The sequence below is a fragment of the Rhinoraja longicauda genome, chromosome 2 (assembly GCF_053455715.1).
Source record: "Rhinoraja longicauda isolate Sanriku21f chromosome 2, sRhiLon1.1, whole genome shotgun sequence".
NCBI lineage: Eukaryota > Metazoa > Chordata > Chondrichthyes > Rajiformes > Arhynchobatidae > Rhinoraja > Rhinoraja longicauda.
Window position 1 is genome coordinate 99,685,715 of NC_135954.1, and position 15,688 is coordinate 99,701,402.

The 15,688-nt window shown below is 42.7% G+C and overlaps 1 protein-coding gene across 6 annotated transcripts in view; it reads left to right on the forward strand.

Moving 5' to 3' along the window:
• Positions 1-15,688, forward strand: part of zmynd11 (zinc finger, MYND-type containing 11) — a 131,596-nt gene that overhangs the window by 92,009 nt on the left and 23,899 nt on the right. For all 6 annotated transcript variants that reach the window (XM_078424990.1, XM_078424978.1, XM_078424979.1 and 3 more), the window contains 3 exons: positions 2,366-2,421; positions 6,064-6,141; positions 12,837-12,955. In XM_078424990.1, coding sequence (XP_078281116.1) covers positions 2,366-2,421; positions 6,064-6,141; positions 12,837-12,955 — 253 coding nt within the window. The remainder of the gene's footprint in view (positions 1-2,365; positions 2,422-6,063; positions 6,142-12,836; positions 12,956-15,688) is intronic.

Genomic DNA, 15,688 nt, shown 5'->3' on the forward strand with positions numbered 1-15,688 from the left:
TTTATTCTTTTATCAGGAAAGGATAGATGCTAGTGAGCGAAGAGGGAAATCAACTTGAGCTAATTATGTTCCCTCCAACTGCTGTTTTGATAGAGAAGAAAATTTGGGCTATCATTTGGCTGCTATCCCATGTGGAGGAATCTGAATTGGATGAAAATTTAATTTTGATTTTAGCTATGCCATGCTGGAATATTTTGTATTTGTCCAGTTTTCTGATCATTCTTTTCCTTTGTTATAATTGTTACATTTTAGTAAAGAATAAATGAGTCAGTTGTGCAATGCAATATAGAGCATTTGGTATTGAAAGCAGAATTGAAACAAATAGCTCCAGGAAACTACTGTTGAGCAAGGAAACAACCTCCTCGAGAAACATTGCAGGGCGGGCAGCATTTGTTGAGTGAAAGGCATGGTCGATGTTTCGGGTTGAGAACCCGCATCGGCACATGGCCCAGCTGTCGACAATCCCTTCACCTCCACAGTTGCTATTTGATGCACTGAGTACCTCCAGCAGTTTGTTTCTTGCTCCAGATGGCCGCATCTGGAGTCTCTTATGGCTCCATTGTGTTGTGATATTTTGTTTACATAGTTAAAACACAGGGATTGTCGGGGATTCAAAGGATATCTCTTGATCTGTTTCTCTGAAGTGTTTCTCTGTCTCTAATTTTCTTAAACCCTGAAATCCTGTTTTTGATAAAATCAAGTAATTTTATCATTCAATTAGTTTTTTTTCCGCAATTGCAGGGAGAGCCAAATCTGAATTAATTTATATTTAGCAATCCAGTAAGAGGAAGATTAGACAGAAATGTAACTCGGTAAGCTTCTAGGACAAGACAGTATTCAGACCTTGGAGGGAAGAATAAAGGTTTCAATCTTTGTTAGCAGAAGTATCTCATTTAATTGTTGCTCATTCGTTCTTCTAGTCATTTTTAAATGTTTCTATTTTCTGTGGTCTATCTGGAAATTTATTCCACATCAATCATTCTTTGTGTTACAAGCATTTCGCAATATTCTTCATTAAAAATTATTTTACTGTTTTGAATCGTTGACCTTTAGTATATTTAAAATTTATTTCCTGGTATACAACATTTTCACCTTGCTTCCATAAGTTATATCTCTCAAAATTATTTTATAGGTTTAAAAAAGAATCCTTTTATGTTCCATTATCAATTTAAATAGGGTGGTTTGGGCTATTTTATGATTTGGCATTTCAAAAGGACCAGAGCTCAAATGCCTTCTGATTAGAGGAATATATTGCATTATTATTACCTCGATTCATTTGGCTTTATTTAATGTTTTATTAATTGTTGCTGTATGCTTGTCTGGTAAAATTAGTATTGTGTATGAAAAGTTTGCGGTCTTTCGACTTCAGTTGTAAATGTTCACAACTCTGTCAATCAATCTGCTTCCTTTTCATTTTTTTAAGTGCTCAAATTGTACTCAAATTAATACAACTGATCGCTTGCTATTTCCATACTATATTAAACAAAATTCTATTTGGGCTATGACTTTCCTTCTGTAACGCTGTCTTTAATGAATACCCCATTTCCTCCACAATCCTCTGTTACATATCGTTGTGTTCTAATTGCTAACCTTAGTCTATATACAATCATCTTTTTTGCTGCTTTTATGTCCATTCATTTTCTAGTTTGGAAAGTATTTTCAGTTCCTTGAAATTTTTGTTCCGCTTACCCCTTCAGTATGCTTGCATCTTAATTTAGATTCTCTGTTTTTCCGAATGCCCATTAAAGGAAGGAAAAATACTCTAATGTGCTTGACAGATGATTAGTACTTTAATGTTTAGTCACTACAATAATGTGAGGAATCGTGATAGTTAATTCATGATGTTTTCAAGAGAGAATTGGATTTAGCTCTTAGGGCTTACGGAGTCAAGGGATATGGGAAAAAGCAGGAACGGGGTACTGATTTTGGATGATCAGCCATGATTATATTGAATGGCGGTGCTGGCTCGAAGGGACGAATGGCCTATCCCTGCACCTATTTTCTATGTTTCTATTAATTTGCTTATAATTCTTGGTATTGCTCCTTAAGGGGAAATGTTAGCCAGAACACCACAATGTGTCCATTCTAACAAACGGAATATTTCACCTACTCCTAGAGCAGACCAGGGTGACAACTGCATACCACTTCACGGCAACATTAATGTCAGTTTAAACTTTGTGCTCGAATCTCCGGACTTATAATTTCTGTCTCTTGTGGCAAGAATTCTGCCATTGGTCTGTTCTCTCCTTTTTTTCTGACTGATTTCTTTCAATCATTTGACTTACATCTCCGTTGCAATAAGTGGTGTAGCATGTTACTGTAAGCAGTATAATTTTTGAATTACATCTTTTTTTTTGCTTGGCAGCTGATAGTGACCAGGCAGAAGTAGCCAGGGCTCTGTTCAAAGACACTTGCCATGAGGTAAGCTGTAAAATATGAAACCAGTTAATAATACATAAAATTCTTGGCCAAACTCAATAGCTCAATTGGTCCAATTTCTGCAATGTTTATGATACACAGCCACAAAACCTAGGATTCATTGGTGCAATGTAAAAACAGTTCGGAACTGATTTTTGCCAAAGCTCTCATTCTGCACTTCATTTCCATCTGCATGCTGTTGGTGCAGGGTTTTGATTCTACAACAAATATTTTAACTTGTATGCAGCACACATTGAATTTGGATGAGTCTATTTGCAGCTTCTCTAATGCCCATTTCTGTACATTAACTTACATGATTTTAAAACCATTGCAGATCACTTGGAGTCACTTGGATTCCAACTGAGGCCTACATAGCCAGTCTGAAGAAGGGTCTCGACCCAAAACGTCACCCATTCCTTCTCTCCAGAGACGCTGCCTGTCCCGCTGAGTTACTCCAGCTTTTTGTGTCTCCCTACAGAGCTGAAACTGGAAATGAGAATGGTGCGATTTAATGTTATCAAGTGGTATCATTGTAGACTGGGATCACATGCACCTGCAGTCCAAGATGTTGTTTCATATTCTAAGTTTTATCCCATTGAATAATTGGAAGCTTGTGAAGTGAGCACAATTGTAAAGGTTGGATGTTACGTGCCAGCTTATTCTGGAGTTCATGGCTGAATAATTAGGATAAACGTTACAAAGATAGTTTGGGGGTAGACACAAAATGCTGGAGTAACTCAGCGGGACAGGCAGCATCTCTGGAGAGAAGGAATGGGTGACGTTTCGGGTCGAGACCCTTCTTTAGACTGATATCAGGGGAGTGGGCAGTACAGGGATAGAATGTAGTCTGAGACAGTAAGACTGGTGGGAGAACTGGGATGGAGAGAGAGGGAAAGCAAGGGCTACTTGAAGTTAGAGAGGTCAATGTTCATACTGCTGGGGTGTAATCTACCCAAGCGAAATATGAGGTGCTGTTCCTCCAATTTGCGCTGGGCCTCACTCTTGACAATGGAGGAGGCCCAGGACAGAAATGTCAGGTTGGAAATGGGGGGAGTTAAAATGCTGAGCAACCGGGAGATCAGGTAGGTTTTGGCAGACTGAGCGGAGGTGTTCAGCTAAACGATCGCCAAGCCTGTGCTTGGTCTCGCCGATAGACAGGAGTCGACACCTGGAACTGCGGATACAGTAGATGAGGTATCTTTCAGGTTACTTCAAATTGCTTTATATTCAAAGTGATGCATTTCAAATATAGACTCTGAAATGCAAATTTGAATATGGACCATTCCTAAAAGTAAAACCAAACAACAAACAGGATAAAAGCTCAGATATTCACAGCAAAGATGACATTTGGATCCAGCGAGTCCCGAGAATTATATTCTCAGCAAACCACTTACAATCACACCCATTTTTCATGTAGTACCTTCATTCCCAGAAATTATGTTGAGTAATCTGTTTGTACAAACTCAAGATACAAACTCAAGTTGCAGTATGGGAGAGGATTTTGCAAGAAAATAGACATATCCCATTTTTTCCCCCATTTCAATCAGGCTTCCAGTATTTACCAAGAGTTTTACATCATTCCCAGGTACAGGGGTGGTTATACATACTGTACGCAAAAACCAACAATGCTCTTTTAATTGGGAATGGGAGGGGGAGTTAAAGTGCTGAGCTGAAGAGAGATCAGGTAGGTTTAGGCGGACTGAGCGGAGGTGTTCAGTGAAACGATCGCCGAGCCTGCGCTTGGTCTCGCCGATATACAGGAGTTGACACCTGGAACAATGGATATAGTAGATGAGGTTGGAGGAGGCGCAAGTGAACCTCTGCCTCACCTGAAAAGACTGCTGGGGGGGAGGTAAAGGGACAGGTGTTGCATCTCCTGAGGTTGCAGGGGAAAGTACCTGGGGAGGGGGTGGTTTGGGTGGAAAGGGACGAGTATCCCCTTTCCCCTGCAACTGCAGGAGATGCAACACCTGTCCCTTTATTACCTCCCCACTCGACTCCATCCGAGGACCCCGACAGTCTTTAGGCATTAGTTTCTAGCTCAATATTCTGATGCACTGACTGGTCCATAATGTATTTATACCTGACATGGTTTGTACATTGATCAGACCGAAGCCTATGGAAAATAAAAAATGAACCAATTTCTATTTATGTAGAAAAACTGTCACTTAAGAATGACCATACCTGGGGAATTTATCTTGTTGATTTAACATATTGATGCGTTTTGCTCTTTATTTAACAATATTGATTTATCATGCTTGAATACTTTTCAGAATGACTATTGAATTGCATTCAACCTCAATTTTTTCCTTTGTTTACCTTGTTATCGCAATTGCAGATATTGTGGTTTGCGCAGTGTGCTGTTAGGCTTTATAACCAGCCTTTCCATGATTTCTCCCAGAGCTTAATTTTGTATTTGCTTATTTTTCAATCATCTTACAGTTCCTCCCTTGCTTCCCAAGGTGGGCATTATTACACTTTGGTTAATCTGAGTGGTAGATGGAATAATGAAATGCATTACTTTAATAAAAGTTATCAAGTTTTCATACAGTCAAAGGTTAGCAATGTTTTGACAGAATTTTCAAAATATCTAAGTTCATGTGAAAAGTAATAAATTCTTACCTCACTACTAATATTTCTAACATTTTCAGTCTCCTACCTTAAAACCATTTTGTATTCCTCTGACTAGCTTGCCCTCTAACCTTCCAGACCAGCTTACCATGAGGTGATTTGTCAGAGGCTTTGCTGAAGTCCACAGAGGCAATGTCAAGCGCACTGCTGTCATCAATCAGTTTGTCACATTTTCACACAAAAAAACTCAAATCAAATTCATGAGACACCATTTCCTAAGCAAAGAGTCATGCTGCCTATCCCTAATCAGTCCTTGCCTTTCCACATGGTTGTAGACCATGTTCCTCAGAATCCCCTCCACACTCCTGCACACTCGAGACAATTTACAATATTATCAAAGCCAATTAATCTACAAACATGTACACTGTGGGCGAAAACGGGCACCCGGAGAAAACCCATCGAGAATGTACAAACTGCTTCCAGACACCACCCGTAATCGGAATCGAACCTGGGTCAATGGCACTGTAAGACAGCAACTCTACCGCTGCGCCACTGTGTCATCTTCAGTTCCAAGCTTTTCCTTGCAGCCTTTCTTAAATAAAGGCAACATTAGCAAACCCTCGATTCTTGCAGGATCCAACCAGTAACTATCAATGACACAAATATCAAGCTTCCCACAATGTCTTGGGCTCACTTGATCAGGTTATTTATCTGCTTTTCTTTTGAGATCTCCAGCACCATGCTTCTGTAATATGGACTCTCCTCAGGACATCACTAGTAATTTCTAGTTCTCCTTCATCCATGTCTTTAGTTATCAGGCCTATGCCTTTCTCCAGCCCTCTTTTTCACTTGCCAGAGATGCTAACTGACCTGCTGAGTATTTTAAGTTTTTGTTTTGTTATTTTAAATGTTCAAAATATGATATATCTCTAATTCAATAATGTTTTTTCATTATAACTGATAACATTTAAATAGTCAGTTCAATTTATTAATTTACAAATATGATGAGGAAATGTTTTATATGAATTGTGAGTCCAAGTTACCTGGTGCTAAAATATTCATTTCTTTTTCCAGTTAGCAGAACTGCAACTCTGCAAGAACTGTTTCTACTTATCAAATGCACGCCCAGAGAACTGGTTCTGTTATCCTTGTGTGAGTTGATTAATACATTTTTGCTTTTATATTATGTTCCTTACACCATGAGCTATTAATACTGGAGAGTGAATAATATTTCTAATTTTGTAATTTTGAACCATGTTAGGACATTTGGTCGCAATTTTTTTGCGGTTTATCCTGCCCTGCTGTAAAATCTGATTCCTATCCAAAGATGCTAAAAGCTGCTTCAGTAATATGGGATCTTCAATTCTTACAATTGTCAGAGAGTAATCAGCCATGTATTAATTGAATTGTGACAGAATAAATGACAGGAATATGCCCAATACTCTTGCCGATATCTTGAAGTAAATTTTTGCCCAATGAGTTATGTTATACCATCACAGAGAATTTACAGCATGGAAGGACATCAATTGAACCCATGTCTGTCCTGGCCAATAATGTCTGTCCTGGCCAATAATGTCTGCGTCTAATCTCAGTTTTCAGTACTTAATCCAGGTCTGCGTGCCACGGTTCTTCAAGTTTGCGTCTGTATGAAGTTGCAAGAATAACAACAAGTTTTTAACTTCAAGCTAAGTTTATTGAGCGCGAGGATGCAAGGTTACAGTCCAAACCGCAGCTCCGAACAAGATGACTCCCGTGGGTACCGCACATGTGCAAGATGACTTCTTGCAGGAACGGCATACGCTAACATGGACTGACTGTGAATGCAGTGACTAATCCACATCCCCTTTCCTTAGCTCATGTTCCCTATCAAACTAAATATCATGCAAAGTGGTAAATATATCAGGCCGTATACAAAATGCAGTTACTGCTAAAATAGGCATACAAGGTAGGAAGTTTTACAACCTAAATACTGAACACTATAGTCAAACAACATATAAAGAAAGATACTACATACTAAATGCTAAACACTATAGCCAAACAAATGTACACACTGTAAGACACAAACACAAAGTCACAGCATAGTAAAGAAGTGAATTCAGTCTTGGTATTTGGGATTTGGCTTGCTGACACGACCTGAGCGTGTTCGGTACAGACCCTCAGTGGTGTTCGAAGGCAGCTTAGCCACAGGCACAGGCACCTGAACCTGAAACTGCTCAGTGTCCATTGTTGCCTGTCCGTCACTTGTAAGAGCGTTACTATCGCTTGACCCAAGTCCAGTATCCTGGTGATCGGTATCAGTGTCACATGGATCTAGCAGTGCTGGTTGATCTGTGCTGAGGCAGGCTCACTTACAGACAAAATGTGTCTGCGATTCCTCCTGTACAACGTTCCTTCTGAGTGGATAAGGTAAGACCTGGGCTCCTGGAATATTTCCTTTACCATGCTCATCCGGTTGTAACCTTGTGGGGTCTGCAGCCTGACAACCTGTCCTTCCATCAAAGGCTGAAGTGGCCGGCTTGACTAGTCATGGCACCTTTTCCGTGAGCCTTTTATTTAGAAGCTCGGCTTGTACCTCCTGAGTCTCACGCGTATGTGGTTCAAGCAGGTTCCTTGAGACTGGGAGAGTAGTACGTGTCTACCTTGACATTAGTCTTTGTGCTGGAGATCCAAGCGTTATGCCACGTGGCACGTTTGTGAGATTGTGAAGGTTTAGACAAACATCAGCTCTGTCTCTAAGACTTCTCCATGAGTTGTTTAGCGCTGCGGACAGCTCTTTCGGCTAACCCATTAGATTGGGGATGCTCAGGGCTGCTGGTAACATAGAAAATAGGTGCAGGAGTAGGCCATTCGGCCCTTCGAGCCTGTACGCACCGCCATTCAATATGATCATGGCTGATCATCCAGCTCAGTAACCTGTACCTGCCTTCTCTCCATACCCCCTGATCCCTTTAGCCACAAGGGCCACATCTAACTCCCTCTTAAATATAGCCAATGAACTGGCCTCAACTACCTTCTGTGGCAGAGAATTCCACAGACTCGCCACTCTCTGTGTAAAGAAATGTTTTCTCATCTCATGCAGGTGAGGGGCGAGTGGGGGTCGGAGGGGAGTGGAGTGGAGGAGGCGGAGGTGGGAGTGGAGGTGGGGGGGAAAGGAGGGGAGTAGGGAGGAGGGGTGGGGGTAGAGGGAGTGGGGGGGGGTGGGTAGTGGGGGGGAGTAGGGGGTGGTGGGGGGGGGAGTAGGGGGTGGTGGGGGGGGAGTAGGGGGTGGTGGGGGGGGAGTAGGGGGTGGTGGGGGGGGGAGTAGGGGGTGGTGGGGGGGGGGAGTAGAGGGGTGTGGGGGGGACATGAACCGTTGTGATTATCTGTTGAAGACCACTGGAGCAAGTATGTCTTCAATGAAATTAGGTTTGTGCAGTTTTAAATGAAACTCTTTCTTCATAACTTAGTCATACATTTTATGACCATTGTTCTTTTATTCAATACCAAGAGAATTGGGATGTGTAAGGAAAATGCAAAATAGAAAAAACAAATCAAAACAATTTTTTTTGTGTTGTAAAAAGTATTTCTGTTCACTAACCTTTCTATAAATAGCAGAATATACTCACGATAGGCCTGACGTTGTACATGTAGTCCAAGAACTACAGACTGCTGGAAATAATAGTCGTTTTTCACACGTGAATGTAGCGCAACGCGTATGGGCATTTGTCGTGCATACTTTTTTTTTGTTGCTGAAAAGTTGCATTACGTGCCATATTATGAATCTTGATGTAAAATTCTGAATTTTGGACATCAAAATTATGAATTTGTAAAATCAAATGTTGGGAAGTCTGCTGCGGGCTTTCCTTCCTGCAAACATGCCGCACTGAGTCCGTACTGAGAAGCATCACAGGTGAGTGTCACCGGCTTGCAGAAGTCATAGTACGACAGAACAGTTGGGCAAGACCTTCAGTGCCTCAAAAGCATTTTGCTGCTGCTCATGCCAAGACCACGCAGTGTCTTTGAGTGTGAGTTGTCGCAGTGGAGCAGTCAGCTGACTATAGTTTGGAATGAATTTCCCAAGGTAATTGATCATCCCCAGAAATCTTTGCAGAGCGGGGACATCTGTTGGCACCGGCATTTCGCTGATTGCTGTTGTTTTGGAAGGATCCACTTTGAGACCTTGACTTGTGAAAACGTGTCCGACACAGCCGGAACTTGCATTTGAGAGGATTGAGCCTCAAGTTCACCTCTCTGGCACGGTGGAGCACTTTTCTCAAATTACGTCGTGTTCTTCCACGTTCTTGCTTCCAATGAGTATGTCGTCGACAATGATGGCACAGGGATATCCTGCGAAAATCTGCTCCATGGAGCGCTGGAACACCTCACTGGCAGAGGTGAGTCCGAATGGCATCCTCATAAACCTGTAGTGACCAAAAGAGTGCTGAAAGTGGTTAGCATCGAAGATGTGTGGTCAAGTGGAATCTGCCAAAAGTTCTTGGCATCCAAGGCAGAGCACCGTTGCATTTAACATGTGTGCAGCCACTTCTTCCACTGTTCGCGTAGGGTAATGTGGCCTTTTCAAAGCCGAGTTCCGATCACTTGGATTGATGCATATTCTGATCTCCTGTTTGTACTTCTTGTTGGTGACAACCATGAATGACACCCAATTGGTTGGCTCAGACACCGGAGAGATGACACCCAATTCCTGCATTCTGTCTAGCTCTGCTTTGACTCTGTCCTTCATAGCCACAGGAATGCGATGTGCAGGACGAACAACGGGCCTCACATCCGGGTCGAGTGTCGGATTATGTTACAGGCTGCTTTCCAAGCTCATCAGTGAAAAGATCGCTGCACTCTTGTTTGAATTCGAAGTGACATCTGATCATCTTCAGTGGGGCGTAACTGGTGAACATCCTTACTGAAGGAGACAAGCCCCATTTGCCTGCATGCATGTAGCCCTAGCAGTGGCAGAGCATCCTCCTGGACAACGGCCATGTGTAGGGCTGTCCCTCTAGGTGGCACTGCAACTTGACTATACCGACAGGTGTGATTTTACTGCCCCCATATGCAACAAGATTTGTGGCTTTAGTGCATGCTCTTATTTGTTCACTATCCCGTAGCTGCTCAACTGTATTTTTCGACAACACATTACACTTGGCACCAGTGTCTACTTTCATTTCAATTGGAATGCCATCAACTCATGCAGTGACCAAGGCTTCATCATTCTTTTCCATCTGTGTCTCAGTTGAATCAGTAGGCCTTTGCAGTGTTATTCCATCGACGCAGGCAGTTTCATCAGCACTGCTATCGGCCTGGTCAGATTCTAGCTGGTGAACGGTCCTCCTAGGCATCTGCCTGTTGTAGGTTTGTTGTGTGGACTTGCAGCAGCTTTTAAAATGATTCCATTTTTTACAGGCATGGCACTGTTGACCAAAAGCTGGACATTTGTCTCTCGCAGCTGCGTGGCTATCCCCACAATTGTTGCAGTTGGCGATAAGCTGCGTCCCAGCTTGTTTTGACTGGTTTTTAACTCTTATCTCGGACTGTTGCTTTCTCATGACTGCATCAACATTTGTGACAGAATGCTGTGGAGAAGCCAGTGTTTTGACTGATGGAGACCGCCTTAGTCAGTGTCAAATTAACATCACGCGGTAGCATCTTTCTCAAATCGCCGTTGTAGATACCGCAGACTAGCCTGTCTCTAATAAGCTCATCACAGAGATCCGCGAAATTGCAGCTTTTTGCATTGATCCTTAAATCACTGACATATGATTCAATAGTCGCACCAGCCTTTTGATTCCGCGTGTTGAACTTGTGCCTCTCCATAGTAACATTGGTCTGAGGGCTGCATATCTCCCGAAATTTCCTCTTGAGGCATTCAGGATCCTCTTTGGATTCCGCGGGAGTGAGGAAGTTTCCTCTGTCAGCAGGGTCTCTCACCTCCCCCGCGTACACAAAAGATCGCTCACGTTCAATGGCCTCCGGTCCCGCCAGATTGAGGAGAATATATGCTTTAGTGCGGTCCGGCTTGTCAAGAGTGTGCCGCCGCTATGAAAATGTCGTACTCCTGTTTGAAAACTCGCCATTTTTCGTCGATGTTGCCGCTGAAGACAAGTGGGTCCGGCCTCCGGAATGCATCCGCCATGTTAAATGAAAAGCTGCGAGCTGCACCGTCTAGAAGGTTTAGTTAATTGTCCTTGCTTGAAAAAACAAATCCCGGTCAAAGAAAAACACATTTCGTGAGAGTTCCGGAATAAAACTTCTGACACCATGTATGAAGTTGCGAGAATAACAACACGTTTTAAACTTCAAGTTAAGTTTATTGAGCACGAGGATGCAAGGTTACAGTCCAAACCGCAGCTCTGAACAAGATGACTCCCGCGGGTACTGCGCATGTGCAAGATAACTTCTTGCAGGAACAACATATGCTAAAACCCAACATGGACTGACTGAATACAGTGACTGATCTAGTGTCCAAGCACCTTTTAAATTAGCTCAGGTTTTCTGGCTCTACCTACTTCTCAGTTAGTTCCAGAATGCTACCACTTTCTGGGTGAAAAGGTCTTCCTCATTCACTACCCCCTCCCCACATTAAACTCTCAATTCTTTGCCAATTAGTTTATCCAATGTTTTATATCTCAATTCTCACCGCTCAGCCACCTCTTCCAAAGAATTTAACCCAGGCTGATACAATCGCCTTTTATGGCTACACTTTCCAGTCATGGCAGCGTCTTTGTAAAGCTCCTCTGCACCCTCTCCAGTGAGATCACACCTTTCCCTTGAAGTGGTGACAAGAACTGTATGCAGTACTCAAGATGTGCCCTATCCAGTATTGTATCCAGTTCTAGCCTAACTTCATTGCTTTTCTTTCCTTCATTAATAAAGGGTGGCATTTCATGTGGCCTGTAAACCACCACATTGAACTATCTTGCTACCTTAAAGACCACACTCCAATTTTCCTCTATATTCACCTTACTTGATATCCTGCCATTTGTATATTCCTTTGTTGCACTTCTGAACATGTGTGGTAGAATCAAGGGAATGTTGATGAGAAAATGGGAGAATAAAAATGAGGATTAATGTATGATGAGTGCAAATGGGTGTTTGACGATTGGCATGGATTCGGTAGTCCAAGGGGCCTGTTTCATGGTCAAAATGACTCTCCACGACTAAATGCATTATCTTGCAGTTCCCTGATTTAAATTCCAATTGCCATTATTCTACCCAGACAACCTCCAGTCATTTGGCACTACTGTAATCAAACAGATTTTTAAAACTGTAGTCTGTGTCCCAAAAATTCAATAATTTCCTCCCAACTACCCTCCTTTAACAGCCTCGGATATATTTCATCTAGTCTGGTAATTTATCTGATTTTAGAAATGATAAATGTAAATTCTTATGATTGTGTAACAGATTCTCAGATCTCTGCTTTTATTTTTTTCATTCTGAGCATTCACTACCTAAACAATTTGCTACACCCACATTCTTTCTGCTAAATTTAATGAAATGCGAAACAGTGTTGGGCTGTTGCACACAACACAGGAATTACTTGTTCTTTACAGTTGTTTTATTTTGTTGAACAGTCTCACATTTCCTTATAACACGGAAGCCCATTCGGCACATTGAGTCTATACAGGCTCAAAGCAATCCCATTTTCCCATTTATTTCCTTGTAGCGTATTTTCCCTCAAATGCCCATTCCCATTTTCTAATTCACCAATTAACACTTGGGGTAATATTACACCTTTTTTACATGTTGAAAGCTAATTAAAAGCTGGTTCCCTACTCCTGTGCAAATGGGTACTGCAAAGACTTGGCACGTCTGATCTTTGTATAAGGCAGAAATCTTTTTTTTTTGTTTTAATATAGGTTCCCAATCATGAGTTGGTGTGGGCACGGATGAAGGGGTTTGGTTTTTGGCCTGCCAAGGTTATGCAACGTCAAGACAATCAGGTAGACGTGCGCTTCTTTGGACATCATCATCAGAGGTACAGTTTTATTTCCTTTAGTTTGGGTTTGGTCTGTAAAAAAAATAACCAAAGCTAAGTAAATAAATTTTGTTCTGGTTGTTTCACCCAAGGTCAAGGCAATTTATTTCTAAAGTATTTTTTTAAAATATTTATTTTGTTATGATCTTTATATTGCACATTTTCAGGTTTCTATTATTTTAGCTGAATGCAAGTCCCTACATTAGAACACAACCAGTAACTTATAGTGAGACTAAATGTTAACCATTACGTCTATATTAACGTGAAAATCGGAAAAGAAAACTGCAGATGCTGGATGAACATGTAATTTTTTTTAAACTGCAGTTGCTGAAACTCTGATATAAAACCAGAAAATTGCAGAATTACTCAGCAGGCCAGAAGGGTCCTCAACCTGAAATGTAGTTCTCTTTCTCTTCCCATGGACGCTGCTTGCCTGGCTGAGTATTCCAGAATTTCCACTGCTGTATAGAGCAGGGGCCTCCACAAACATTTCAGCATGAGGGCCACATTATATATTTGGCACATTTTGCGGGCCGTAGGAAAAAATAAAGTGTGAGTTTTATAAATTTAATGAACTCAAAAAAAGTTTAGACTTGGTTACGTTCGATTAGATTAGGAAAGGTTAAACTAGGTTAGGTTAGATTAGGTTAGTTTACATTAGGTTTATCATCATCATCATATCATATCATATATATACAGCCGGAAACAGGCCTTTTCGGCCCACCAAGTCCGCGCCGCCCAGCGATCCCCGCACATTAACACTATCCTACACCCACTAGGGACAATTTCTACATTTACCCAGTCAATTAACCTACATACCTGTACGTCTTTGGAGTGTGGGAGGAAACCGAAGATCTCGGAGAAAACCCACGCAGGTCACGGGGAGAACGTACAAACTCCTTACAGTGCAGCACCCGTAGTCAGGATCGAACCTGAGTCTCCGGCGCTGCATTCACTGTAAAGCAGCAACTCTACCGCTGCGCTACCATGCTGCCCATATGGCAACAATTATATGGCAACAAATAAATAATATTCAAATTTTAAAGAGAGCTTGAAATATTGGAATATATATATACCGTCGGTATACAATTATTTATAAAACAGAAAAAATACAGCGACCACCACTGGGGGGGGGGAGAGAGAGAGAGAGGGGTGAGGGGGGAGAGAGTGGGGGGGTGAGAGTGGGAGGGAGTAGAGAGTGGGAGGGAGTAGAGAGTGGGGGGGGTGGGGGGAGAGAGTCAGGGTAGAGGGAGCAGCGGGTGAGATCGGGAGCGTGGGGAGGGAAACGGTGTCAGAGGGTCCGGTGAAGGAGCGCTGCCACTTGCGGGGGCTGCTCCCTCCCCTCTCTCCCTCTCCTTCTCTCCCAGAGCCAGCGAGATCTGTGCCGCTGCTCCACGCTCTTCCCCAGCCCTGTCTCCCTCTAACGCAGCAAAATAAGAACAAACGCAAGTGTAGTTGTTGTTCAGAAGCCCCGGTGAGCGGCGGCGGCGGTGAGGAGGGAAGTTTCACTTCTGTTTGTTCGTATTTCGCTGCGTTTGAGGGAGACGGGGCTGGAGAAGAGAGTGGAGGAGCGGTGCAGATCCCGCTGGCTCTGAGAGTTAGAGAGGGAAGGAGCAGCCCCCGCTGGCACCCTCCCCCTCCCAGCGCTCCCACTCTCACCCACTGCTCCCTTTACCCCAACTCTCTCCACCCCCCCCCCCCCCCTCTCCCCAGGTTGAGCAGCGGCAGCGAGGAGGGAAGTTTCGAGGGGGCGTTGCGATCTCTCGCCTTGTCCCGGCTCTGGGACAGTGGCAATCCACTCTCCGGCGATAAGCATCTCAGAAACAGTTCAAAAATATAGCAGTTGTACACAAATACAGTATGCAGCGTCACCAATTTGGCACCATTTTCAAGTCCCATTTGTTGTAAGTGCGGGGATCTTGGCCTGACCATGAAGGCCTGTTGTCTTGGCTGTGCCACTCACCCTGTACGTCATGGTGGAAGGCGCAGTCGGAGTTGCCCAGTCAAGTTTTTGCTGTGTGTGTTGTAGCTGTTGAGCACGGTAGTTACTGTGCTGGTCGTGTAGCGAATGAAGATTTAGGGTGAAGGTTGGTGTGCCAGTTGAATAGATAACTTTGCACTGGGTAGTGGCTTTCTGCTTGAAGGTTTTCGGTGTTGCTCTTATCCTCGCAAATGGAGTTTCCATCATTCTCCTGAGAAAGTGGAACGGCCTTTTGGTGTCGGGAGGTAAGTCACTACCACAGTGTACAGGCTTGTGCAAGTCGGGCATCTGTGATATATGTTTGCTGAACTTATAAATAATTGATTTTTGCTATGGTGGAATTGGTTGCGATCTTTGCGGTTTTGTGTTTTTGAACTTATTCTTGATTTTGGGGAGGTGGAGTTGGAGCAAACAACTAAAGAGCTGCAATCTTGCAGTGACCTACAGCTGATCAGTTTTGTGACTTCATGTGGTTATATTCCAAACAAAAAATAAGTTATTCCTGGGGTTAAGATTTAAATCTCATAATATTTAGACCCCATTGTGTGCCATAACTGTTATGCATAACATCTTAAACTGCTTCCTTGCATTAAAAAATGTGCAAAAATGTATGAATATGTTATCTAATAAAGTTGGTTGACCTCTATCATTGTTTTTAGAATTGAATACTTGTCATCAGTCATTGTGTTTAGAATTAGGTACTGTGCCCTATCTTCAGGTTTGGGAGCAAAGCACATCTACAGTTTACACTG